The following is a 24,675-nucleotide window of genomic DNA, read 5'->3' as shown; positions in this document are numbered from 1 at the left end:
GTTACAGAAGCTGACCGAAGCACTGGACCGCCATCTTGGGCCATTCCTTATGTTGTGTGCCCGGCAACCGCGTGAGCTCATTCCAGCACTTCTTGACGTGTTTAAAGAGTGCGTCGAACGGCAAAACACCGCCATGGTCCAATTGCTTGCTGATCATGTAGACGTGCGCCGCATGTGTCAGCGGCTCTTTCAAACGGACGCCCTCTCCTTCATGTCGAATGTGATGCCGTATCTCCGTCGGTACAGCAACAGTGCCACGATGCTTGTTCAGAGGATATTGTGGGCGGTTAGTGCTGAGCTACGGTCGATGGGGAAAGGTGGTGAGGTATCAGCAGCGGATCTGGAGGGAATAGCCGCAGCTCTGCTCGGCCACGCACGTGTGATGTATGAAAATAGCGAAATACCTTTCGTATATCACAGTGCTCTCGCGAGCAACGGTGAGCCCGCTGACGTGGTAAGCGTGCGGGAATCGCCTGCGTCCCTTCACGACGTGCGGTTTATTGCCCCTTTTATGAGTCTCATTCCGATGGAGGAGCTTAAGAGGACTTACCTCCGTTCGTTTCTGCACTTTGTGGAACAACAGCTCCAGCAACGGGCCGAGGAAACAATGGACAATGACACAGCACCAGAGTCGATGCGCATGAGCGAGGAGGAAATGTCTCAGCTCATTCGCGATGTTGCACAAGAAGTCCTTGTCCGCTCACCAGTGCAGTTTAGTGACGGCTCCCCACGCGGGGTTTCGCGTGTGGATCTTCTTGTTTATTTGCATCACGCTACACGTGGAGTACGCGATGGGGATGCATATCAAAGCAAAGCTCATCAATCCTCTCCCCACTCAACTGTTGTGGAGACACCAATGAGGACTCATGCAGAAACACGTGGCATTCTCAGTTCCTCCGGCCCCCAGTCTCCTGATGGCAGTGTGGTTGGTAACAACGCAAAAGCAAGGACAGCGGAAGGCGAAACCTCGCGCATCGCTGAGAATCTTCCCCTCAGTGCCCTCACAACGAAAGAGGTGATTTGTGTGCTGCTAAAACTGCGGCGGACCTTCGACGAGAGCACGACCGAATACCTCTACGGACCAGCAGAAATCAAAGGGGCAGTGCGACAGTTAATGAAGAACACTGGAGCTACAAAAGTTCCCTCACAGTTGATGGCAACACTGATTTTCGCCTGCGGTCTCCACCCACCACGCGCGGCCGTGGACCTCGTTCGATTTGTCCATCAGGAGGTCTTACTTCCACTAGCGAAGGACGGAACATGGGAAAAGGATGTTCAGCTGTGGCGCGGTGTCCTCCTCTTCGCAGAGATGCACTACCGTGAGTGCAGCAGCTTCCTCGTAAACCTGCCAGATCAGGTCCTCATCGAAGCACTCCGCGTCCGCCCACAACTGTGTGAATACTTTAGAGAGGAACATGGAAACAACGCATACTTTGGTCATATTCTCGGTAGTCTATAATTGTAGCACAATGTGATAAGCGGATGGGCGAATGTATCTGCTCACGTGCGTGTAGGAGGTAACTGACGTGGTGGAAGCCGATGAGAAAGTAGAGCGGCGGAGAGCCTCATGCACCTGCACGGCAGAGCCACCAACTTGTTCGCTAAATTTTTCGTCATTCTCCGCTACTGATTTGTGACTTTTTGCATGAGTCTGCTCATGTGGTCTACCCACAGATTGTCTCATGAGGTTGAAGAATAATGACGCGTCTTGCCCCCACCTTTAATGGACATCACTACAACTGAGTTGGCAGTCCTTTGGCCACGTCTAAACTTTTGTGTGCTTGTGGCGCGGCGGTAATGCAATATCTTCGATGGTTACCAACTTGCTCAACGGGGCAAAAGAGTTTTTGAACCTCTGTTTCTACCTTCTTTGAACATGGTATTTCCCCCCTTGTCCATTTACACGCACATAGGCACAAAGGAACTTCACCCATGGATTCTTCATCAAGGAGTTTGAACCACGTTGCGTCGCACAATCCCAACGCCCCGAAGTACGTGTCGATGGAGAGAGTGGGTGTGGCCATGTTGTTGTTCATTCTTTTTGTAGTTATCCTAACTTGCATCGTTTTTATCATCTTCGTATGCCTTATTCGTAACAACCACATTGTATTAAGGCTTTTTACAAACGGGCATAGGCCCCCTGACGCGCTGCCGCCACCCGCTGTGTTGTGTGAGACCAGGCGACTTCGGGCGCTTGGGGGAGGAGTGAACGGAGCGGTTTTGATAGGGGATGAAAACAGGCAGTTGCTTAGCGCCCTGGACATTCCACTCACCCCGGTGCCTTCCCTGTGCGAAGACTGTAAGGAACTGTGCCGTAGTAGCTCTAACTGTTCTACGTTAGATATTGCCATCAACGACGGATGCCTCGCAACTCGCGAGTGCGCGAAGGAGAGTGCCGTGTTGGGTGCCCATGACTGCGGCAAATGCCAACTGGGTTACCCCAAAAGGATTCGCGACTTGTCAACTGATCGCGTGTTTGAGCTGTACATTAGCCAACCGTCTTCGGCTCTCTACGGTTCGGCACAATACATTACTATTGATAAGGAACCGGACGCCTCAGTGCGCTGCACACGGGAAAGCAGCAAATTAAACCGTAGAGCTAGCGAATCACTGGGAAGCATCTGTTGCGCTCGCACACCGACATCAACCACGAAGACTCAGAATATGGCAGGTGAAGTCTTTGCTGAACCGTTTAGTTCTTTTAGGTGACCCCAGTTGGCAGGGGTTGAGGGAAGCCTAGGAATGGAATAACGGGAGGAGAGTCTCTCCTGTTCGTCCAAAGTCGATTTCCCCCTTCTCTGTAACGACGGTTTTGTGCATATGCTGTTGCCCCGTGGGGATGCGATATATGAAAATCACAGAGCATTGTATCTTTTTGACTCCGCAGTTGGAGCAAAGAAGGGGGAGGGTACCCTTGTTGTGGGTTCATTATTTGTTCACTCTTTGTTCTCATACCTCCAGCGAGGTACATTGTGTGCGTAGCGCAATGCTACGCAATGGCGAGACTTGCCTTATCATTGTCCATTCTATTTGGGGTCGTAATTTTGCCTAACATTAGTTTACGCTTGTCTTTTTTCCCCCCTTTTTTAATGGTTGGAAGTCCTCATCTCCGCTAATTTGCCGCTGGCTTCCTTTAGCCCCAAGTGTCGGTGGGTCGTTGGCACTGCCAATATTTTAGTTTTTACCATGCAAACACTCTTTCTGACTGTGTCGTTGACGTCTTTACTTTAGTTTTTTGGTCGCGTAGGGCGGGAATCGGTCCCTTTTCTGGGTTTAGAACAGCACAGCCCAAGATGAGTACATTCTCAACATTTGTTTTTTCTTCAAGTATTCTTTTTCTTAAGTTTAGTGGCCTTTTAAACCAATCTCGTGACTGCCCTTCTTTGCTGAAAAGTAATTAATTTTGTGTTAACAGTCCTTATGACCCCCTCCATGGAAATTCCGAGGAATCTGCCGTGAGTTGTTACCCCCTCTATGTTATATTGCATCCGTGGTTGGATGTTGCCCTGCACAATTTCCAGGAAGAAAACCGTCACCGGCTCAGTTTTGGAAACATGTCTTCTTACCCCCCCCCCCCTGACACACACACGTGCTTTTCCCGCTTCATCTACCGCATTCAAGAAAATTCAAACCAATGGTTAAGTAAGTGAGCCACAAGTAGGGGCGCCACTGTTGTCTGCTCGTCTAATATCCGGCATACGTTTCACCAGCCGCGCTGGCATGGAGGGGAGGATTTCACCAACGGCAGCAAAGCCTTGCTCTTGTATGCAAGCAATGGAGTTTCAACAAATTCCAACACAATCATCTATTCTATTTCGATTGTTGTATATCGCGCCTTGGGGATAAGATGCCACTTTTGTGTGGTGGCAACCGGTGCCCCCACCCCTCCAACAACAACGATTTCAATGGCAACAATGTTGTTGATGCGATGAAAAGGAACAACGAGTTTACAGTCAGCACCCTCCAGGAGACCACCAACGCACTGAGAGATTCAGTGGTGGTTGCCGAACTTACCGTCTGTAGGGGGCGGACGCATGTGTTGGAGAGAACATTGACAAAGAGATTAAAGAGGGCCTAGTGCTGTGTTATTCATACTGTTGAGAAAAGAGAGGACAACTGTGAGTTGTGCAAATATTGCCCTAGAGCTGATGAAACTACCGATATAATCTATGACAGCCCACATCTGCAGATGGTACACCGTGATGGCACGCACGTGATGCTTTTCTCACAACGTCCCACCGCTTGTACCGCGGGTGAGGCAACAAAGAGACACGGTTTTCACCCGCTTCTTTGTGTCTCGGTTAACCCCCGTTGGGTGAGTGGGATTCCCAAACACTTCCCCACATTACTCAACCGAAAAAGGGGAGAAAGGCGGAAGCTTGGAATGGATGGGCGCACAGTCACCTACTGCTTCACTTCCCACCCAACCTTTCTTGGACTTTTTCCTGCCTTCTTCTCTGTTTCTATTTCTGTTTCGTGTTTGTTTGTTTGTTTGTTTATTCACCACACGCAGGGAGCACCATAGGCACAAGACCCATACTCACACTAAGCACAAAAATAAAGTTGAAGAGGAAAAAAAAACAAGCAGTGATCAAGTAGTTATGCGTCGCAACGTCCTGTCATCCCTTAATAGATCTTCGTCCGTCCTGATTGTCAACATTGGAACTTCTGGTGTCGTTCCGGCAGCGGCTGTAGCCTCCCGTTTGCAAACAACGTTCCATGGACCACCAGGTAACGTCCCTCCAAACTTTCGCGCCCCACCACTGAGGGGGGCAGCTCCTACCCAGCACCAGATGTCACCGCAGCAGCAGCAATTCTACCAACAGCAACACATGCAGCAGCAGGAATTCCACCAGCAACAGCAACACATGCAGCAACAGCAGTTCCACCAGCAACAGCACATGCAGCAGCAGCAGCAACCGCAAATGCACTCATCGGCAGTCGGCACAGAAGCAGAAGATGACTTCGAACCTCCACGAAAGCCATCGGAGCCTCCAAGGTTATTGCGGTTAGACACGAGTGACCGGGGCATCACAACAGTGGCACTTAGTCGTGCACCCGTGAACTCACTCAGTCTAGAGCTCTTTGAAGAATTCAACAGTTGGATGTTGTGGCTTGGTAGTGACGAAAGCTGCAAGGCGATCATTTTGACATCCTCGATACCCACTGTTTTTTCGGCAGGTCTGGACATGAGTGAAATGCACAACCCGGAACCCGAGCGCCTCCGGCGCTTTTGGAAGAGCTTTCAGGAGACGTGGCTCATCCTCAACAGCTTCCCGAAACCAATCATCGGGGCGATTAGCGGCAATTCTCCGGCTGGTGGCTGCGTGCTCGCTCTCGGTTGTGATTCCCGCGTGATGGTCCGGCACCCAGCTGACAAACCCGACCGCCCGTACCGCATTGGTCTCAACGAGACGAAACTTGGCATCACCACACCACCCTGGGTTATTCCCGCCTATGCGTACGTTCTCGGTTCGCGACGTGCTGAGAGGATGCTTCAACTTGGTGAAACGCCCACCGCTGACGAGGCGCTTCGAATGGGTTTGGTTGATCTGGTTGTGGATGGGGAACACCAGTTGCGCGAGGCAGCCGTGAAGGAAGTTGAGCGCTTCCTGTCAGTTCCGCAGCAGTCGCGCTGGATGTCGCGCGATATGCTCCGCCGTGAGTTCTTGCAGTTCATTGGCTCCGAGGAAGACAGAGAATATGACACGCAGTTCTTCGTGGAGCTTATGATGAACCCGGAAGTGCAGAAGAGTCTTGAAGCTTTCACGGCACGTTTAAAGGGTAAGGCAGTAAGGAAGTGAAGCAACGGCCCGACTGCAGGCACTTTTGTGGTGAGAAAATGGCACGAACCCTTCTTTGGTCAGTAACATTAACAATAAAGATACATATATAAATATACATATTTCACCTAAGGCTCAGCTGTAAGCACAAGTACGTTCGTGCTAACAAAAGCAAGCGTTAACAAAGAGAACGAAGAGGTGTTGAAGCGGGGCGGAGTACCCAGGCAGGGTGGTGAGTCGTGCCTTAATGGGGAAGATTTAATCCAACCGGATATGAGTTGTGATGCTGCATTTTCTCGTCCGCACACAAGGATCGTCGAAGGAGGAGAGGTTCCATGGTCGTTCAAACAAATATAGCTTTTTTAACGCACACGTGGTTGCGGTACACACACGCGCTCATGTATTTTTGTGCACGTTGGTCCTTCTTGCAGTTTCACATCGTTAACTCCTGTTACTTCTTAACTCACTTCTCTACTCTTTTGATCATTTACACGCAGATCTGAGTGCCATCAAATAGTAACGGAAGAGCCACTAGAAGGGAAATCGTGTATCATTGAACGGGCAGAGATATTCAGTGCGGCTCGGCAACGCATTGAGTGTAATGAGCAACGGTTACAATTGTGTTCAATGAAATGAGCATAAACTTTTAGGTGTCTCATTGGGTTTTCTGGGGTTAAGAGCCCTCCTCTCCCCCCTCCTGGCAGCAGCAACAGCGGAATAATGAAAACGATGACGGATATGCGACGTACTTTGCACTTACATTTTTTCTTTTGCTTTCAGATGTAGTGTCAAATGCCTTGAAGCCGAAATGAGCTGCGGGCAGGAGTTCTAACAGTCTTGAGAACTCGGCTCGTACACTAAAGTTGTCGTAGCTACTTGGTTGGGATCCATTCTGATGAGTGCGAATCTATGAGAAGTCGATGGACTGTGCCGGATGCCACGAATTGCAATCGACCCGCTAAACTACAAACCGGCGGGCCGGTCGATTCGTGACCCTGTGTAGCGCAGAGAAGGTGTAAGAGCATAAGGCTCATTTGTTTCACTTAATCTGTGTCACTTCCATAATGGTATATTTTAACTCCCTCTCTCTTCCCCCATCCAAGCAGTTCAGCAATGTGGTCGAGTGGCAACTCAAATTTTACATGCACATCCACTTTTCCTGTCCCTCCCCACTAGTTCTTTTTTTCCCTCTTTACAGCATAGCCTGTTGGTTGTCGTCTTTCCGGTACCGCTTTTTTTCATTATACACGAACGGTAAAATTGCTCACCACCGCTTACGCACCAGCAACAAGAGCGTCTGGAGTCGGTGAAAAGCTCACAAAAAGCAAGAAGGAGGAGATGGCGCAAGTCACCCAAAGACAGCGAGGCCAGTGGCGGGCGCGTCGGGGTTGTGATTTTGTTCTCGAAGGTGTCCCCATGTATGATTCACCCGATTTGAGTAGTGAAAGTAGTGACGGTGAGGAACCTCAGGGGGTCATCACACGGGGCTTTCAAAGCGTTAATCCAACTGAGCACGGCTACCCAGCCCGACATGTAGCCACCTATGCAACCATGCAACCAACAACTGCAGTTTGGCACCCCAACGCAGGCTGGCAAAAAGCACTTTTGCAGCAGAGGCTGTATGAACGGCAGCTACAGCAGCAGGAATTGCTTCGCGCCGAGCAGCCGAGACACCAGCAACAAGTTGCCCGCAACCGCTACGGCGCACGCGAACCCCGCCGACTCCCTGGTTTAAATCCTGAAGGCAGAGAGAGCCCCGTAATGCCCGAGCAATGCCAGTTAGTTGATGATGTCGACTACGTGAAGTACTTCTCGGAGGAGGCCAAGACCGGGTTGTTCACCATGTCCTCGGCTTTTAACGTCCGTTCCCTCGGTGCCGTAGCTTCACACTCTCAAGGCGCACGCAACTTGCGCTCCGGTCAGCAACAGGTGCAGTGCCTTGACAACTCCTCCAACGGCGACAAAAGCACTGCAGATTATTACATACTTGGGGAAAGTGGTGGTGGAAGTTATGTAGAAACCCAGCAGACGGTAAACGGTGGCGAGAGCCGACAACTTGAGACTCGCGGCATACAAGCCACCAGTGGGTGTTCACCGAGGAATGAGGGTGTGCATTATTTGAGTAATGAATTCAACTCAACTGGAGCATTGAATCTCTACGCCATCGACCTAGACAACAGCGGCATCTACACACCAGCAACATGCGGTAGTGTTGATAGAGCTGCCGCATCTCTCGAGAGGCGTTGCAACAGTGATATGTCACAATCCAACCGGACGTCCGTAAACACCAGCTCCACAGGGGGTTGGACGACAGCGTCAACAGCTACCATTTCGCAGTATAGAAATGTGGTTGCGGGGGAATCCGGGCACACTCACTTTTGCAACACTGATTATAACTTTGCGCCATCAGGAATGTGGCGGAGCAACTCCAGCACATTCCGCGGTGTTTGTCTTCACATTGAGCCGACCTCGCCCTCTGCTCCTCCTCACACGAACGCAAATTGGAGGGATGATAACGAAGGCTGCAAAATGAGCGTTTCTCCATTTTTAGCGGAGTCGAGGAACTCACTACTCGGTGGACAAAACTTTCAACACCTTTTATACAAGCAAGAAGACCCACAAGTTGATGAAAGGTATGATAATGCAATATCTGACCATCCAATGCCACGGGAGTACTGCTACATGGAGAGTTACTTGACGGACCCGAAGGCGCCCATTCAGGCGAAACCGGATAAAGTCCGGCCTCCCGTTTTATCGGATGAAATAACCGGGAGGGGTGAAACGCGTGCAAGCGGAAAGCTGTCGACTCGATTGTCTCCCGTCCGCGGTTTCTGCTACGGGGTATAAAAAGTAATAATAATAATTATTATTACTTTTTTTGCATTGGAGATGGTGTAAAGGAAGGGGAGAAAAAAAAAGGTCCTTCACATCATCAAAGAACCAGAAGGGGAAAGAGGAATCCGCACACGTTGGGATACTCGGTTACTTGAAGAGTCCTTTTTTTTTTCTGTCTGTAATCTTTTATTGGCGCTTACCATTTCTCCGCTTATCTCACCGTTATTGTCACCACCACTGCTATTCTTATTTTACTGTTTTGTATTTGTTGTGTTTGTTTCCCGCCTTCTGTGTTTTGTTTTGATTTGTGGCTTGGTTACGTTTTATCAGTGACGTGATGCCGTTACCTATAATTATATGCAAGAGAGGTCTTTCGGTGGGTTTGTAAATGCTGCGAAACTTTATGCGTAGAGATACAATCCAGAAAGTTAGAAGTAAAAAAAAAAAAAGAAATGGCGGAAGGAACTGAAAAGTTGAGTACGCCTCCGCCAGACCCGCGGTTTCGTTAATATCGTTATTGCCATTGTTTTCGAAGAGATCTTTTTTACGGTTCGCTGTTCCGTGAAAACACTTGTTTCTGTTATTATTTTTTTCCTTTTCCTTCTTGCTTAGTTTTGCTAATGCACCTATAAGTAATATATATATATATATATATATATATATATGTGCGCAAACTCCCTTTCTCCCTGATTAAAAATAAATATATTGAAATACCTAAATATTTAAAATATCCGTATGCATTTAATTTTGTATTTCGTATATATATATATATATATATATATATATATTTCTTTCCCCTCCCGTCCACTTCAAGCCAGGCTAACCTCTGGGTTTCTGTGTAAATCGAGTTTGTGACAGACCACTACGACTTGATGTTCTGTACTGGATTTTTACACGAGAAAATTACGTTGTATTGTTTTTAAGGGGGGAAAAGAAAGGAAATTGTGAGAAATGAAAAAAAAACGAAATGAGACAGTAGGAGTCACGTGCACGAACTAAAGAAAAAAAACGAAATAAATGTGCTATCAGTGGTTTGCTACGATGCACACAAACCTGAACGGCACCGTTGGTTTTGTTGCCGTTGCTTTAATAAGAATAAAATTATTACTACAGTTCATTTTTTTGCTTCTTCACTGTACCGAAAAAAAAAAAAGAAAATAGAAGCAACAGCTGCTTGCATTGGAGGGGGGGGGGCATTATTCCCATATACAGAAATGAGTAAACAAGCATGTGGTTAATCAGTCGTAAATAGAGGAAATGATCAACTTCACCCTTAAAATATGTGTGCGGGTACCATCATTACAGTTGATATTACGATTGTATCTATCAGTTGTGGATCGATACCGTGTAGATGGGCGTGTACTGTGTGACCCTGATTTTTTTTTTTAAAAAAAACTCTCGTGCGAGACACGAGGGGTGGAATAAAAGTAAGACGGACATAACGTAAAGGTTAGGGGGAAGAGAGAGAGGGAGAGGGATTGAGCGGGAAAAAAAAAGGGTGTGCGATTACGCACTCCATCATTCTCCATTCTGCCCAATCTGTATTTGCCGCGGCATCCCTTTCATACATGACGGCTCGCATTCGTAATTTCATAATTCTTTTCGCTGTTCTTTTTGTTTATCACCATATCTTCTCTCTTTGTCTTTCTGTTTGCCCCTTCTCCGCCTTGACGGAGTTTCTCCTTGTACCCTTAACCGGTTTTCCCTATTATTATTATTGTTATTGTTATTATGATACGCTGTACCTGTTTCCTTCGCTTTTTATTATTTTTGTTATTAATCCCTTTTTGTTTCGTAATTATGTTTTGGCAACCTCCGCGGCCGCAACCAATATGAGGTTGGGAACATTTTCCTCTAACCTCTTTTCTCACCATTGCCTCATACTTCATTGCTCCCCCGCCGTCGACAGATGTTGTCTTAGTGTGTTGCGTGTGCTTGCAACGATGCTATTGTTTTTCCTCCACCAAACCAAACTGTGGGGGAGATCACCTCTCTCTCTCTCTCTCTCTATCATTGCCCTTTTTATGCATGTATAGCAGAAGATTACACACATCATACTCAAAGTTGCAAGTGCGCAGGTACTGGAGAGTTGGAACCCATATGGGCCACCAACCGTGTGAGGGCGATGTGGAGCTGGGCGATCGTGGAACAACGTTTGGACACAGCGAAGGTATCAATCAGTTGAAGCAAGGCACGTACAAACTCTACATATCGGAGGATGACAGCCTTTGCAATGTACCACAAGGATCATGTACATGCACCGGCGGTGTTGGGGAGCCGTCACATCCACGCTGCACAGGGGTGATGCCACCGCGATTTCATCTGATAACCCAATCCACAGACGGAATTATCTATGAGCGGAGGGATTTGACGGGGATGGGCTCGTTAACCGGATTGCTACACGAAGCGGCGGTATCTGACCCGCCACTCGCGTTCTTTTGGATAGACACCAGTGGTGTGCCGCAACCGGAGGACTTAAGTGCTCTCTTCGAATTCGTCAATGTGAATCCCTACACAGAGTGGAGGTGGCGAGCTTTGGCTGCCGCCTCTATTAGAAATGATTCAGGTGATTGCCCGCCGAGCAATGGCGTTGATGGAGCAACCAATGAGTTAGCGCAGGAGGATGCTGACAGTTATTATGACAATGCAACTGAGCTGGATTGCCTGCGGGCGTTTGTGGAGGAGCAGTATGTACAACTCCGCATCACTGTTCTACAGGCCCAGAGTGCAATGCCGTGTTGCTTGCGCTCAGCGGGAAATGGAGAAATCGGTGGGAAGGTGGAAGGACCTGGCAAACATCAACAACAACAACCCAGAAATTTGCGAGCAAACCTGTTCGACGCATGTGAATCAGGTGCACTAACATCCGTACAGGCATTGTGTTTCCGTAATGGAGTTGTTACATGGAGGCCGCAACATGCAATAGAGGGATGGGAGTATATTTCGCATCGTCTTATTCGCCACCTGCAGGATGCCAGCGGTGGTGAAGACATTAAACCGCAAAATTTGCTTTCCACATCTTTGTTTGCGTTAACCATGCTAGACGAACTGTACATGGCGTTCCTTCCCGATATAACGGTTGTTAATAACGAGGTGGACGAGATTGAATCGATGTTGCCACTTGTGCGTCAGCGGCCGTCGGACCAGGCGGACGTATTGCGGCGCGTTCAGCTTCTGCGTCGGAATCTTTCAGTGCACCGCCGGATTCTGATGAGCAAAGTAACCGTTCTGGAGCTTCTAAACCGGCCCACTGTGCGCGTGCTTTTGTCATTCATGAACACAAGCACGACATCTAAACTCGATACAGTAGTGCGGTATGCCAGTAGTTACGTGGACATCGCTCGCCACATCTTACCCACACTCTTCAAGTTGGACAATGCCCGCAGGGTTCTCACCAACTCCATCATCATCTATTCGTCAGGAGCGTCCGCCACGAACAACTGCAACAGCAACAAGTCAGATACTTTAAACGTCACATTGGGTTACGTCGCTTTGATATCTATTCCACCAACCATTGTAGCTTCCCAATGGGCACTTGAATTTCACGTCCCATGGCGAGCAGGTGATTCCACCACACAATTTTGGGCCATGGTGGGCGTAATGGGTGCCTGTATGCTCATGGTGCTCGTCTACCCGGTGTACTGTTGGATCAGGGGAAGACCTGACAAGTTTGTCTTTCATTAGTGCGGTGCCGTGCTGTAACTTCTTGTCCGATGTGGAAAGCAAGTGAAGAACCCGCCCTTACCCAAATAACCCTCTTCAGGATCATCGTTTATCAGTCGTCCCTGAGCCACGTCTTTCCTCATTCTTGGGATTACAAGGGGCCAGTAAGCCTAAGGAGTGGGGTTTTCAACGGTCTGCGAGTATATTTTTCCGTGGAGAAATCTTTTATGTTCATGGTGTTCTACAGACACCCCGAGTTTATACTATTCTTTCTTTATCATTCCTCTCCTCTAGTCTCCTAACGCAAACATGTTCGAGTATTAACGCTTCACAGCACCGACTTCGTACGCTGTCTACTGCTATAAGGTTCTTTTTACTCTATTTCTTAGTGGGATGCTTTCCTGGGCTTTGGTCGTCTTCTTACTCTGTTGTCACACGTAGCATCGAACGAAACGGGAGACATGCGGCCGAGTTAACTTGTTTTTTTTTCCTTTCGTAGGTTCTTGGGGGAGTAACTCACATGCTTGAGAGCGGTTGTATGCGTTCTCCTAGCCGCAACCTTCATCATTTGCATAAGGGACCAATTTAACTGGTCACATTACTTAATCTTACTAAATGACACCTGTGGGGGCTCGAACATCAGATCCTAATTTTCTTAAAATTTTACTACATTGTTTCAGTGCTACCGCCTCGCCTCTTGAATAACACTACATGTTTATACCTGCAATACATCTATCCACTCGCGACATTTTCCTGATTCGTATTAGTTTTCGAAGTGCGAGACTAAGGAAGAGAATGGGAAAGGTGGAAAGCGGACCACAGCAACAAATGAGTCAATATTCGAAGTGCGCCAGTTCCCGAGTCCAACGTTTGGAGTGAAAGTGGCTGAGAGGTGGGGGGAGGTAATGACCATACCGATGCATATAAATAAAGATGTCACTGAGTTTTGAACTAATAATTGTTCGGTGTCTACTCCCTTTTCTTATTGTTGATGCTGAAACTGCACGGACACGGTAATGGCCACTTTTAGTGTTGCTGGGGGCGCCTTTCATAAAGGAATGATAGTGAAGTACAAAAAAACGCTTCAAATGCTTGCAAATGAGTGTGTGTGTGTGTGTGTGTGTGTGTGTGTGTATATATAAACAATCGCCAAGACCCCACCGCTGCCCCTGCAGCTACTGAAAAATTCACGATTGAGGATATACGCCGAAATGTAACAGTGTAGCAGTGTACGAGGAGTGTGTTCATGCGGCGCTGCAGATGTTGAACTTGATGGCATTTGGCTCGTATATTACCACCCCAACCTGCAGAACGGACTCTTGTTTTATTTAATGTCATGTGCTTATTATAATTAATTGCGAAAATACAAAGTATGGGGTGGTGGGTATTTAGGTCCTTTTGTGGAGAGGCACCAACGTGAACCGTAACTCCTTCACACAACTTTCAGGGCATCCATCGGTCAACGCCGAGGTGCGTTACGCGATGAGACTTCTACTGAACCGCAACGATCTGAAGCTGCACAAGTTTGTGGATTGCGTTTGCACGGACGAAAACAATTTCAAACCATACCCCACGTAATACCCTATCGGTGAATGAAGCAAGTCTAGCTGTGTGTTTCAGCATGATCAACTTACGATTCTGTTTATCTATACGTTCGTTTCCTCAGGCACAAACACGTATATTTTGTTTGTTTGTTTACGTATACATGCTTTTGTGTGTGCACATGGAGTACATCAGATTCTCTTATGTGGTTTCCTAAGTTGTTACATCTGGTTCATGTCTTTGTGCTTCTCATTACGTGGGGGCGCGCGTCTTTGTATGTCCCGACATGTTCTTGCGCGTAGACGAGAATTACTAATTTGCTCCTTCCATTTTCTTCATACGACCTTTTATCGCGGGAAATAGTATTTCGGTGGAGGGGAGAAAAAAAGAGAATAACAACACTAACGCTACTCCTCATATAAGTGAGGCCGAAGGGACAGGAAAACCTGATTGGAATTAAAACAAAAGGTGACTGAAGTACCTTTGCACCTCCCAACCGGAAGTAGTAACAGTCAAGTACACCACACAGCAATCGTAAAGGAATAGGGAGGGTAAGACAATTTTAATAAAAGCTGTTGTTATTATTACTATCAACGCTCACACGTCTTTGTTTTGTTTTTTAGGCAGTATTTTACCTTTAGTGGTAAGTGCCCGCAAAACTAAGGAAACATCCCCAATTGGTGACAAATAAGGACACAGAAAACGATAGATATATATACACACTTAAGTATATACATATTTATATATATACAAACAGAGAACGTGAAAAAAGACTGGTGAAAAGAGCGTGTCATAGGACGTGTTCAACTACTATTACTGTTTTCAATATTGAGGACACGTAAAGTGTTGGAGGTTACATCAAAAAGGAAAAAAAAGATGATTCCGAACCGCTCCATGTGTTTACTCGGCATATGCTCCGTTCTAATCGTCTCCCTTTTATCCAATGCCGGAGGTCAGGAACGAAAATACCGGCACACGGTAAAAGGGAAGTTTCAGAAGCCGAAGGGGTGGAAGCGGCTCTTTGGTGTGTTATCACACGTGACACCTCTCGCCGTCAGCACACACGAGGCAGCGGCTCGTAATGAAGGAGGTGGCGGTACCGGTGAAACCGGAACCAGCCACGAGAAGGCGGAGAATTACCGCCCGATCCTTGACCTCCTCACGGTGAAGACAGCTTCCGTTTCAGACGTTGTGAAAACGAATAACGAAGGCAGGGGAAACTCTCAAGGCAATGAAGTGAGAAGCCGAATGAGTATGAACGGGTCGTCCCAGCCACAGGGCGGGTATGTGGTTCATGTGTCTCCCAACACTATGAGCTATCTGGAATTCGAGAGCAGTACGCGGTCTGAGGTCAAAGTTGTGACGCAGTTGCTGAGTCACCGTTACGACGCCAACATTCCTTCAGACAATTGTATAGGCTACTTCGTTAGTGTGGAGATACGTGCTAAGAAAGATGTGAACTTGACGGCACTCACCGAGCGCGTGGCGTACGCTGCAACCAATAGAAAGGAGGGAAACGGCGGTGGCAACCCAGGGGATGGAAGCGGTACAGAAGAAGAGCATGAACAAAAGGGGGGGTGGAAGGCTTTCTGGAATGCTATCGTCACGATGCTCGACACCAGTAATTTCTGTGAGTTACTACCAATGGTTATGCTGCGGGTGGAACCGGAACCAGAACCCCAACCGTACGTGGTCTTGCTCAACGCCCAACTGGGGGTGAGTGGAAGTTATTACCGCGTGGGCAAAGATTGCCAGGTGAAGGTGTATATCACACAAACCCCTAAGCAGAAGGAACGCCTCATGCAAAACGTCTTCGCCCTGGGTGTTCCGCTTTTCATTCTGTTAATCACAGCACCAATCACCTTTATGTACGCGCATGTGTTGAAGGATTACCTTGCGGATATTGATGTGGTATTGTGGTTGGTTTATCCGGCAGTGGCACTACGGAATACACTGGTACGCTTCTTCGCATATCTCTACCAGTTAGTGCAGGGAACACGCGCACGACGTCAGGAGGAACAGCGTCAGCGCCAGCTTGAAGAGCAACATCGGCGCATCATGGAGCAAACAACCTTCACACCGACGGGTATGGACATGAACGATGGTAATAACGGTGATGTTGACACAAATTTCTACCCTCAGTCACAACACCTCGGGAGTCGAAGTCCACTGGAAGAGGAAGGAGGGCGTGGAAATCCCAGCGAGCAAGAGTTTAGGGAGGCCTCGAGTGGGACAACAGCCGTTCGGATGGAATTTATACCACCACATGCACCGAAGGGGGGACTACGAGCGGATGATGTCGTCATATTGGAGGACATGGTTGACATGGATCTGGACGACAACGAAGACAACACGCGCAGTAATTTAAAGCGACCGCTCATAGCGAGTCCGAAGAAGGCGCCCAAGCCGTTTGGTGATGCGAGAGACGAATATGCAGGCTCCACAGCCGCCGCCGCCTCTCTATCACGAAATGCAGTGAACAATGGTAGTAATTGCAGTAACAACAACAACTATAGCATTTATTCAGAAACTGAGGTTGAGCAGAGGAATGCCGCGCCTTCAGTACCCGCAGTGAGTTGTAGCGAGCAGACGAAAGCGGTTGGGGATGAGGAGGATGAAGGGGAGCGTATCTGCCGCATTTGCCGCGACGACGAATCCGAGGAGCCAGTAATATCTGCGTGTGAGTGTATAGGCTCTGTTCGGTGGATTCATGCCTCTTGCCTTGACAAGTGGCGCATCGAAAGCACCAAACGCAACATCCGCAACGTAGACCGCTGTGAAATATGCAAAAAGCCCTTTCGTGTCCCCATAAGCCGCCGCGCTCTAGTAGTGAAGAATTTAAAAGGAGTCGGCTCCGGTCTTCTGCTGGTACTCAGCAGCGTATTCGCCTTTGTAGCTGTTACTGCGGGTCAGCGCGTAACGTTTGGTGAGATGACCTGCCGCGCGCCGTGGCATGCCGTTTCCTATGGTACAATGTTTGAGTTCGATGGAGTTATCCTCACCGTATTTCTGCAATTTATGTTGACAATGCTGGCGGCATTTGCGTTTTCTGCAGTGTATGCCAATTTTCACACGGATCCAGAGACACTGGCTTATTTGATGGCCTTCCAAACTCTTCCCCCGTTTTGGACCCGAAGGAACACGTGCATAATAGTGTTGATCTTCGTGGGTGGGGTGTTGCAAGCGTTAGCACTTGGTTTTTTGGTGAAGCTGTTCATCTACCGCACGAGCAGCATCGTGTGGTCGTGGGAGGCGTCGCCCTGTACCGGCGCAGTGCTGTTCCTCGGCTATGCCACATTCGGGACGTCGTTGTCAACAGTTATTCATGACTGGTTGCGGCGCCGACGGCAACGACGAGCGGAGGGACAAGCACTCGACGTAGAAGAAGAAATGGAGGGCTCACAACAACAAGTGGTCGTGAATGAAATGCAGAACCGAGAGCAGCAACGGTTGCCCTAGATATAATCGCAACAGCGCCTGGTGCTCGTTTTTTTTTAAGAAAAAAAGGAAGAACAGAGGACATTCTAGAGGGGTTGAGGGTTGAAGGTGGCTGCACACTAGGCATCTCGAAGATCTAGCAAAATGTTATTAAGGATCCTAAACGGAGGAAACTTTTTTTTTTAAAAAAAAAGAAAAACGAAGAAAGGGGGGAAGGGAAAATGAGGCGACAGGGGACTGACTAAAGAGAGGAATGAGGTGGGCATGTGACTTCTTTTAGTCGTTAGTTGCGCGAAAGTGACAGAAGTTGGGGCAAACACAAGCAATATGACGAAGTTTTTTCGCCAGTTCCCCACTGCCGCCTCTATATTTCCCACCACCGCACATATGTGTATCGCCATAACTACTTCCCTTTCTCGTCGCATTACTATTGTTGTTACGTCTGTTTGAAAGCGGTCGATATTATTATTATTATTACTGTTACGTCAATTTCATCGTACGATCTTCCCTCACCCACAATCAACACCCACGCATTTATCGGTGTCTCAAGGAGTATATCCGTCCGTTTGGTCCTTGTTTCGTTTGGTTTTTGTTGTTTTCATTCTTTTTTCTCTTGTATTTTTGTTTACATCGGTGACATCTGTGCGCTCGTCACTATCGGCCTCTGATTCTATCTGTTCCTTGTTTTATGTTTTTGTTACCCCGGCTGCTTTTTAACAGCCTGAAAAGCAGCAGTGAAATCAGTAACTGGCTGAGTGAAAGTGAATGGGGCTGTGGAAGAATAAATGTGAAAGAGGAAGTGGCTCGATATCGTTTAACTGTGTCCCTTTTTCTCTTTTCGTTTGTGTATGTGTGTGTGTGTGTGTGTCTATCTTGTTTCCCCTCCCGTTTACGTCGCAGCGGTGATGTATTTATGCTGTGGACGGTTCTCGCACGCGTTACATACACATATTCTTTTTTTTTTTACACTCATATCCACCCCCCGTATTAATTGTTTTATGTCTCCTTACTTGTTATTACTTGCTGTGGCAGAATGAATGGAAAAAAAAAACGAGTGAGAGACTTCGTTCGGTCCGTTCCGTCTTGTTTTCTTTCATTTCATGTTTTGTGGTAGCGTTTTATCTAAGGTGTAAAAGAGTTGCTTTTCACCATTACTTAACCGGATCCCCGATACGTAGTTGAACGAACGAGTGATAAAAGTGTCTATTTATTTATGAAGAAGATCACACACAAACAAACAGTAAAAAATATAAATTATATATATATATATATACATACATAGCCGTTTCCAACAGCGGCAGGAGATATTAACATTTCGTACGCTTTATTATATGGTCCTCTGTCTTCCCTTTGTGCTACGAAAATTGTATGTTGTGCGAAAGGATACAATTTCTTCCTCTCACATTGCTGATGGATTGGAAAAATTACGAAAACAATTCGCTTAATCACTATGGTTTATAAGTTTCCCTCCTCTCCCCTCTTCTCTTCTCTTCCTCAAAGCTATGGGTTGTTTCACTTCTCCCCGGTTCTAACGGAGTGTTCCCCAGTTAAATGCGGTAGTGAAAAGGAAATATATATATATATATATATAAAGGGAGATGCAAAATTAGTACCAACAGCGATGCAACGAGAAGTCCACCACCGTACAAAGGGTGGAACGGCATTGACAACAGAAGAATAAACACGCACACTTCCACGGCTGTCAAGCCTCTTTAACACTCTATCAGCGCATTGAAGCAACGCAAGCCATGAAAACCTAAATATGTGTCCTCATAGTGCGAAAAGAAATATGTGAATGGAAGTTCGTTGGACTGAAAGTAAATTCCGTCTAAAAAATTATGGAAAACACCAGCAAAATGGCTTTACCAAAAAATAAAACAAAATAATAATAAAACATATAGCATATAAACATTGATAATGCAAATTGTTTTTGGCGAAGAGAAAAGGGGTACTATATGGAAATAACACAAAATGTGCTTTTCCCTTCTCCTATACTCTCTTCTACATTTTTTTGACTGCACACCAAAACACACACACACGTATACCAGTACAAAGAGAATATGAGCAACGAAGGCGCGGACTCGATTGTGACTGACTCCTGCTCCCGAGAGGTTCCCACCGCCATGGAAGTCAGGAACGAACCAATCGGATGCTGCGACGCGGCTGTAGACCCCAAGTCACAAGAGCAGCGGGAGGGAACCGGCTTCCTTGCACGGATGAGCACATTTGTGGCCACCGCCATCCCACCCGGAGGCATTGCCGCAAGTGCTTTCAACATCGCATCATCAACCGTTGGAGCTGGTATCGTCGGTCTACCCTCCGCTGCCAACAGTAGCGGACTCGTTATGGCTATTGTATACCTCATTATAATTACTGTTATGACTATATTCTCCATATATGCCCTCGGTGTCGCCGCAGACAAAACAAAAACACACGACTTTGAGGGTGTGGCAAAAGTATTGTTTGGTGCCAAGGGATCCTACCTTGTCGCCGCAACCCGTGCCTTTCATGGCTTCAGCGCCTGTGTGGCGTACGTAATATCCGTGGGTGATATCCTCAGCGCAATACTTAAGGGTACAGATGCGCCAGACTTCCTTAAGGAGAAGTGGGGTAATCGCCTTCTGACTTTCATCATGTGGCTATGTTTTATGCTACCACTCGCCATTCCACGAGAGGTGAATTCCTTGAGGTATGTCTCGACCTTTGCTGTTAGCTTCATTGTCTACCTTGTGATCGTTATTGTGGTGCATTCATGTATGAACGGGTTGCCGGAAAACATCAAGAACGTCAGCGTGGGTAGGAATGATGTGGCTGCAATTGTGCTTTTTAACAGTGGGAACAAGGCCATCGAAGGACTTGGGGTGTTCATTTTCGCCTACGTCTCACAAATTACGGCGTATGAGGTTTACATGGACATGGAAGACCGCTCTGTACGCAAGTTTATCGTCGCCACGAGCATCGCGATGGCAACGTGCTCCGTGCTGTATGCCATGACAGCATTCTTCGGTTACCTTGACTTTGGGCGTGATGTTACAGGCTCCGTGTTATTGATGTATGACCCCGTGAAGGAGCCGGCAATTATGGTGGGATTCATCGGTCTGCTCGTAAAACTATTCGCATCTTACGCCTTAATCGGAATGGCATGCCGTAACGCGCTGTACAGCATTATTGGTTGGGATGCGGAGAAGGTGATCTTCTGGAAGCACTGTGTTGCTGTCGTAACCCTTTCCGTAATTATGCTGCTTTGTGGCCTATTTATTCCAAATATTAATACAGTACTTGGCCTCGCTGGTTCGATCTCTGGTGGACTTCTTGGATTCATTTTCCCTGCTCTGCTGTTATTGTATGCAGGTGGATTTACATGGCAGAAAGTTGGGCCCTTTCACTATATCGCGACGTATACGTTGTTGCTTAGTGGTGTGCTGGCCATTGTGTTTGGCACGGGGGCCACTATACATGGCGTAGTGGTGGGAAATTGACAATTGATTAAAAATGCCTTAGTCGCAGATGTCCTTTAGTTGTCATTGACTCTTTAGCGGTCCTGTTTGTTGGGAAGTTCCTGCGTCGTCAATTATTGATGTCGGTGGATAATATGGGTGTGTTCTAATCGTAAACTTCTTATTTAATTTTGTGTAATGGTTTTCCTAATTTTATATAAGCACGTAGAAGAAACCACTCCTTCATCCACTAACGGTGATGTTATCGCCCCACCAGCACATTACTAGATGCTGTTCGTGTTGTATTTATCCTAAGATGGCAGCAATAAATTTTCCTATTAACAATAAAGTACAGTTGTTGTGTTCTTCACAACGTGCGCAACAATCCTAGCGTAATTCAGCAGTCAGACAATCCTACCACCTAAGAAGGATGTCCGCCCGCCTTCCCTTAATTTTCTGTCACCACTGCATATCCATCATCTTCGGTTATTCACAACCGCATGGATGATCATCCCCTAAACAATTACTCTCCATTACGCTGTTTGCTCCCTTTTTCTTTTGCGTATGCACGTAAGTGCGCAAGCAAGGCAAACACTCTGTTATCATTGTTGTTGGATGGCGTCCGCAGTGGTCCCCACAACAAACAGGGAACAGGTAAACAAGGCAGATGTCACATCTCCTTTCGGCTCCTGCGAAGTGATAAGTGGAGAAGATGAAGGGCTTAAGGGCAAGAATGCTCTTCCCGCTAATGAGGGAGAAGGGGAACAGTCATCCATGAAGTGTTTCACTTCAATGATCCCTCCGGGCGGGCTAGTTTCGACCGCCTTCAGCCTTGCCTCCATATGTATCGGAGCTGGTATCCTCGGGTTGCCCGCGGCCGCCAACAGCACTGGACTGGTCATGACATTTGTGTACCCTATCATCATATATTTCCTATGCGTATACTCATTATATTGTCTTGGTGCACAAATGGAGCGGCATGGATTCAGATCCTACGAGGGTATGGCGCGTGCGCTGCTTGGGCCCTACGGTGCGCACCTCACTGGAGTATTACGTGTGGTTAACGCATTTGGGGCCTGTGTGGCGTACATAATCTCCGTTGGCGATATTGTTAGCACAATACTTAAGGGTACAGATGCGCCAAACTTCCTTAAGGAGAAGTGGGGTAATCGCCTTCTGACTTTCATCATGTGGCTATGTTTTATGCTACCACTCACCATTCCACGAGAGGTGAATTCCTTGAGGTATGTCTCGACCTTTGCTGTTGTCTTTATATTTTACCTTATGGGCGTTATTGTGGTGCATTCATGTATGAACGGGTTGCCGGAAAACATCAAGAACGTACATGTTACTGGAGCGCCAGGTGATGAGGGCATTCACCTCTTCGGCACTAGCAACCGGGCAGTGGAAGGCCCAGGTGTCTTTACGTTTGCATTTGTTTGTCAATGTTACGCCTTCGAAATATATTTCGGAATGGCAAAGCCAAGTGCGCACAGGTTTACTGCATACTCTGCTATTGCCATGGGTATATGTCTTGTCCTGTGTGTCATGACAGCATTCTTCGGTTACCTTGACTTTGGGGGGAAAGTTACGGGCTCCGTGTTATTGATGTATGACCCCGTGAAGGAGCCGGCAATTTTGGTGGGATTTGTTGGCGTCCTTACGAAACTATTCGCATCTTACGCTCTTCTTGCAATGACATGCCGAAATGGGTTGTGCGGCATCGTTGAGTGGGATGCGGAGAAGCTTTCATTTTTTAAGCATTGCACTATTATTGGAATCCTTTCCATAATTATGCTGCTTTGTGGCCTATTTATTCCGAACATTAATACAGTGTTTGGTTTCGTTGGCTCTGTGTGTGGTGGATTTCTTGGATTCATCCTTCCCTCCTTATTCATGATGTATGGTGGTAACTGGTCCCTGAGTACCGTTGGGTGGCTACACTACATTGCAACATACGCAGTTTTATTTGCTGGTGTTGCCTTGTCTGTATTTGGCACTGGAGCCACTATATACGGAGTGGCTGTGGGCTGGTAATAATGCCCCACGCTTGGCAAACGGTACTTCCGAAGCAAAATGTTGTAACAAGCCACAACTTTAGAGTAAAAAAGCGCTTCACAAGCAAATAATATACGGAATAACTTAAAAACTCTGGTAAATATGTTATTTCCTTCCTCGAACGTGAATTATACGGTAATAATTCCCCCTTTGAAGGGACGGTGCTAACCAGCAGCAATTCCTTCTGTAGCGGGTACATTATTCTTACGTATAACATGGACGAAATATTTTTCCGTAAAAATGGGGGAAAGGCGGTATAACATGTGTTTTCAATCTTGTTGGATTAGTGTTAAACGTTCTGTGCACGTTGCTCCCATGCCCATGCCGATGCACATTCCGGAACCAATATGGAAATAACACAAAATGTGCTTTTCCCTTCTCCTATACTCTCTTCTACATTTTTTTGACTGCACACCAAAACACACACACACACGTATACCAGTACGAGAATATGAGCAACGAAGGCGCGGACTCGATTGTGACTGACTCCTGCTCCCGAGAGGTTCCCACCGCCATGGAAGTCAGGAACGAACCAATCGGATGCTGCGACGCGGCTGTAGACCCCAAGTCACAAGAGCAGCGGGAGGGAACCGGCTTCCTTGCACGGATGAGCACATTTGTGGCCACCGCCATCCCACCCGGAGGCATTGCCGCAAGTGCTTTCAACATCGCATCATCAACCGTTGGAGCTGGTATCGTCGGTCTACCCTCCGCTGCCAACAGTAGCGGACTCGTTATGGCTATTGTATACCTCATTATAATTACTGTTATGACTATATTCTCCATATATGCCCTCGGTGTCGCCGCAGACAAAACAAAAACACACGACTTTGAGGGTGTGGCAAAAGTATTGTTTGGTGCCAAGGGATCCTACCTTGTCGCCGCAACCCGTGCCTTTCATGGCTTCAGCGGTTGTGTGGCGTACATAATATCCGTGGGTGATATCCTCAGCGCAATACTTAAGGGTACAGATGCGCCAAACTTCCTTAAGGAGAAGTGGGGTAATCGCCTTCTGACTTTCATCATGTGGCTATGTTTTATGCTACCACTCGCCATTCCACGAGAGGTGAATTCCTTGAGGTACGTCTCGACCTTTGCTGTTAGCTTCATTGTCTACCTTGTGATCGTTATTGTGGTGCATTCATGTATGAACGGGTTGCCGGAAAACATCAAGAACGTCAGCGTGGGTAGGAATGATGTGGCTGCAATTGTGCTTTTTAACAGTGGGAACAAGGCCATCGAAGGACTTGGGGTGTTCATTTTCGCCTACGTCTCACAAATTACGGCGTATGAGGTCTATGTAGGAATGACAAACAGGTCGGTGGGCAAGTTTGTAATGGCATCCACCATTGCAATGGCTGTCTGCTTCACCATGTACGTTTTGACAGCATTCTTCGGTTACCTTGACTTTGGGCGTGATGTTACAGGCTCCGTGTTATTGATGTATGACCCCGTGAAGGAGCCGGCAATTATGGTGGGATTTGTTGGCCTGCTCGTAAAACTATTCGCATCTTACGCCTTAATCGGAATGGCATGCCGTAACGCGCTGTACAGCATTATTGGTTGGGATGCGGAGAAGGTGATCTTCTGGAAGCACTGTGTTGCTGTCGTAACCCTTTCCGTAATTATGCTGCTTTGTGGCCTATTTATTCCAAACATTAATACAGTACTTGGCCTCGCTGGTTCGATCTCTGGTGGACTTCTTGGATTCATTTTCCCTGCTCTGCTGTTATTGTATGCCGGTGGATTTACATGGCAGAAAGTTGGGCCCTTTCACTATATCGCGACGTATACGTTGTTGCTTAGTGGTGTGCTGGCCATTGTGTTTGGCACGGGGGCTTCCATCTGGGGAGCTATTAACATATAAAAGCAAGGGATGATAAGGGTCAGCCCGAGTGAATGATTTAAAAAGAAGGTCG

General features: G+C 47.3%; 11 protein-coding genes across 11 annotated transcripts; 10 read left to right on the top strand and 1 right to left on the bottom strand.

Annotated features, from left to right (window-relative positions):
- Position 1: 1 nt before the first annotated feature.
- On the top strand, positions 2 to 1,459 carry TbgDal_IV5100 (hypothetical protein, conserved; the record flags this gene model as incomplete). Its single annotated transcript, XM_011774801.1, has 1 exon — positions 2 to 1,459. A coding segment is annotated over one exon (1,458 nt), but the record flags the coding sequence as incomplete, so codon positions are not given.
- Positions 1,460 to 1,932: 473 nt separating this feature from the next.
- On the top strand, positions 1,933 to 2,709 carry TbgDal_IV5090 (hypothetical protein, conserved; the record flags this gene model as incomplete). The annotated part of the gene is made up of 1 exon (XM_011774800.1): positions 1,933 to 2,709. One exon carries the CDS (start codon positions 1,933 to 1,935, stop codon positions 2,707 to 2,709), a length of 777 nt encoding a protein of 258 aa, XP_011773102.1.
- Positions 2,710 to 4,388: 1,679 nt separating this feature from the next.
- On the top strand, positions 4,389 to 5,804 carry TbgDal_IV5080 (3,2-trans-enoyl-CoA isomerase, mitochondrial precursor, putative; the record flags this gene model as incomplete). The annotated part of the gene is made up of 1 exon (XM_011774799.1): positions 4,389 to 5,804. One exon carries the CDS (start codon positions 4,389 to 4,391, stop codon positions 5,802 to 5,804), a length of 1,416 nt encoding a protein of 471 aa, XP_011773101.1.
- A 1,317-nt stretch (positions 5,805 to 7,121) lies between these two features.
- Positions 7,122 to 8,630, top strand: TbgDal_IV5070 (T. brucei spp.-specific protein; the record flags this gene model as incomplete). The annotated part of the gene is made up of 1 exon (XM_011774798.1): positions 7,122 to 8,630. One exon carries the CDS (start codon positions 7,122 to 7,124, stop codon positions 8,628 to 8,630), a length of 1,509 nt encoding a protein of 502 aa, XP_011773100.1.
- A 2,016-nt stretch (positions 8,631 to 10,646) lies between these two features.
- TbgDal_IV5060 (hypothetical protein, conserved) lies at positions 10,647 to 12,302 on the top strand (the record flags this gene model as incomplete). The annotated part of the gene is made up of 1 exon (XM_011774797.1): positions 10,647 to 12,302. The coding sequence occupies one exon, from the start codon at positions 10,647 to 10,649 to the stop codon at positions 12,300 to 12,302; it is 1,656 nt and encodes a 551-aa protein (XP_011773099.1).
- Positions 12,303 to 13,307: 1,005 nt separating this feature from the next.
- On the bottom strand, positions 13,308 to 13,619 carry TbgDal_IV5050 (hypothetical protein, unlikely; the record flags this gene model as incomplete). The annotated part of the gene is made up of 1 exon (XM_011774796.1): positions 13,308 to 13,619. One exon carries the CDS (start codon positions 13,617 to 13,619, stop codon positions 13,308 to 13,310), a length of 312 nt encoding a protein of 103 aa, XP_011773098.1.
- A 1,080-nt stretch (positions 13,620 to 14,699) lies between these two features.
- On the top strand, positions 14,700 to 17,282 carry TbgDal_IV5040 (hypothetical protein, conserved; the record flags this gene model as incomplete). Its single annotated transcript, XM_011774795.1, has 1 exon — positions 14,700 to 17,282. One exon carries the CDS (start codon positions 14,700 to 14,702, stop codon positions 17,280 to 17,282), a length of 2,583 nt encoding a protein of 860 aa, XP_011773097.1.
- Positions 17,283 to 17,949: 667 nt separating this feature from the next.
- On the top strand, positions 17,950 to 18,252 carry TbgDal_IV5030 (hypothetical protein, unlikely; the record flags this gene model as incomplete). The annotated part of the gene is made up of 1 exon (XM_011774794.1): positions 17,950 to 18,252. One exon carries the CDS (start codon positions 17,950 to 17,952, stop codon positions 18,250 to 18,252), a length of 303 nt encoding a protein of 100 aa, XP_011773096.1.
- Positions 18,253 to 19,321: 1,069 nt separating this feature from the next.
- Positions 19,322 to 20,740, top strand: TbgDal_IV5020 (amino acid transporter, putative; the record flags this gene model as incomplete). Its single annotated transcript, XM_011774793.1, has 1 exon — positions 19,322 to 20,740. One exon carries the CDS (start codon positions 19,322 to 19,324, stop codon positions 20,738 to 20,740), a length of 1,419 nt encoding a protein of 472 aa, XP_011773095.1.
- A 522-nt stretch (positions 20,741 to 21,262) lies between these two features.
- On the top strand, positions 21,263 to 22,735 carry TbgDal_IV5010 (amino acid transporter 8, putative; the record flags this gene model as incomplete). The annotated part of the gene is made up of 1 exon (XM_011774792.1): positions 21,263 to 22,735. The coding sequence occupies one exon, from the start codon at positions 21,263 to 21,265 to the stop codon at positions 22,733 to 22,735; it is 1,473 nt and encodes a 490-aa protein (XP_011773094.1).
- Positions 22,736 to 23,207: 472 nt separating this feature from the next.
- On the top strand, positions 23,208 to 24,623 carry TbgDal_IV5000 (amino acid transporter, putative; the record flags this gene model as incomplete). The annotated part of the gene is made up of 1 exon (XM_011774791.1): positions 23,208 to 24,623. One exon carries the CDS (start codon positions 23,208 to 23,210, stop codon positions 24,621 to 24,623), a length of 1,416 nt encoding a protein of 471 aa, XP_011773093.1.
- Between the last annotated feature and the right edge of the window lie 52 nt (positions 24,624 to 24,675).

This window comes from Trypanosoma brucei, chromosome 4 (genome assembly GCF_000210295.1).
Source record: "Trypanosoma brucei gambiense DAL972 chromosome 4, complete sequence".
Lineage (NCBI taxonomy): Eukaryota > Euglenozoa > Kinetoplastea > Trypanosomatida > Trypanosomatidae > Trypanosoma > Trypanosoma brucei.
The sequence above is the reverse complement of the archived record's forward strand: the minus strand, read 5'-3'. Positions and strand labels throughout refer to the sequence as shown.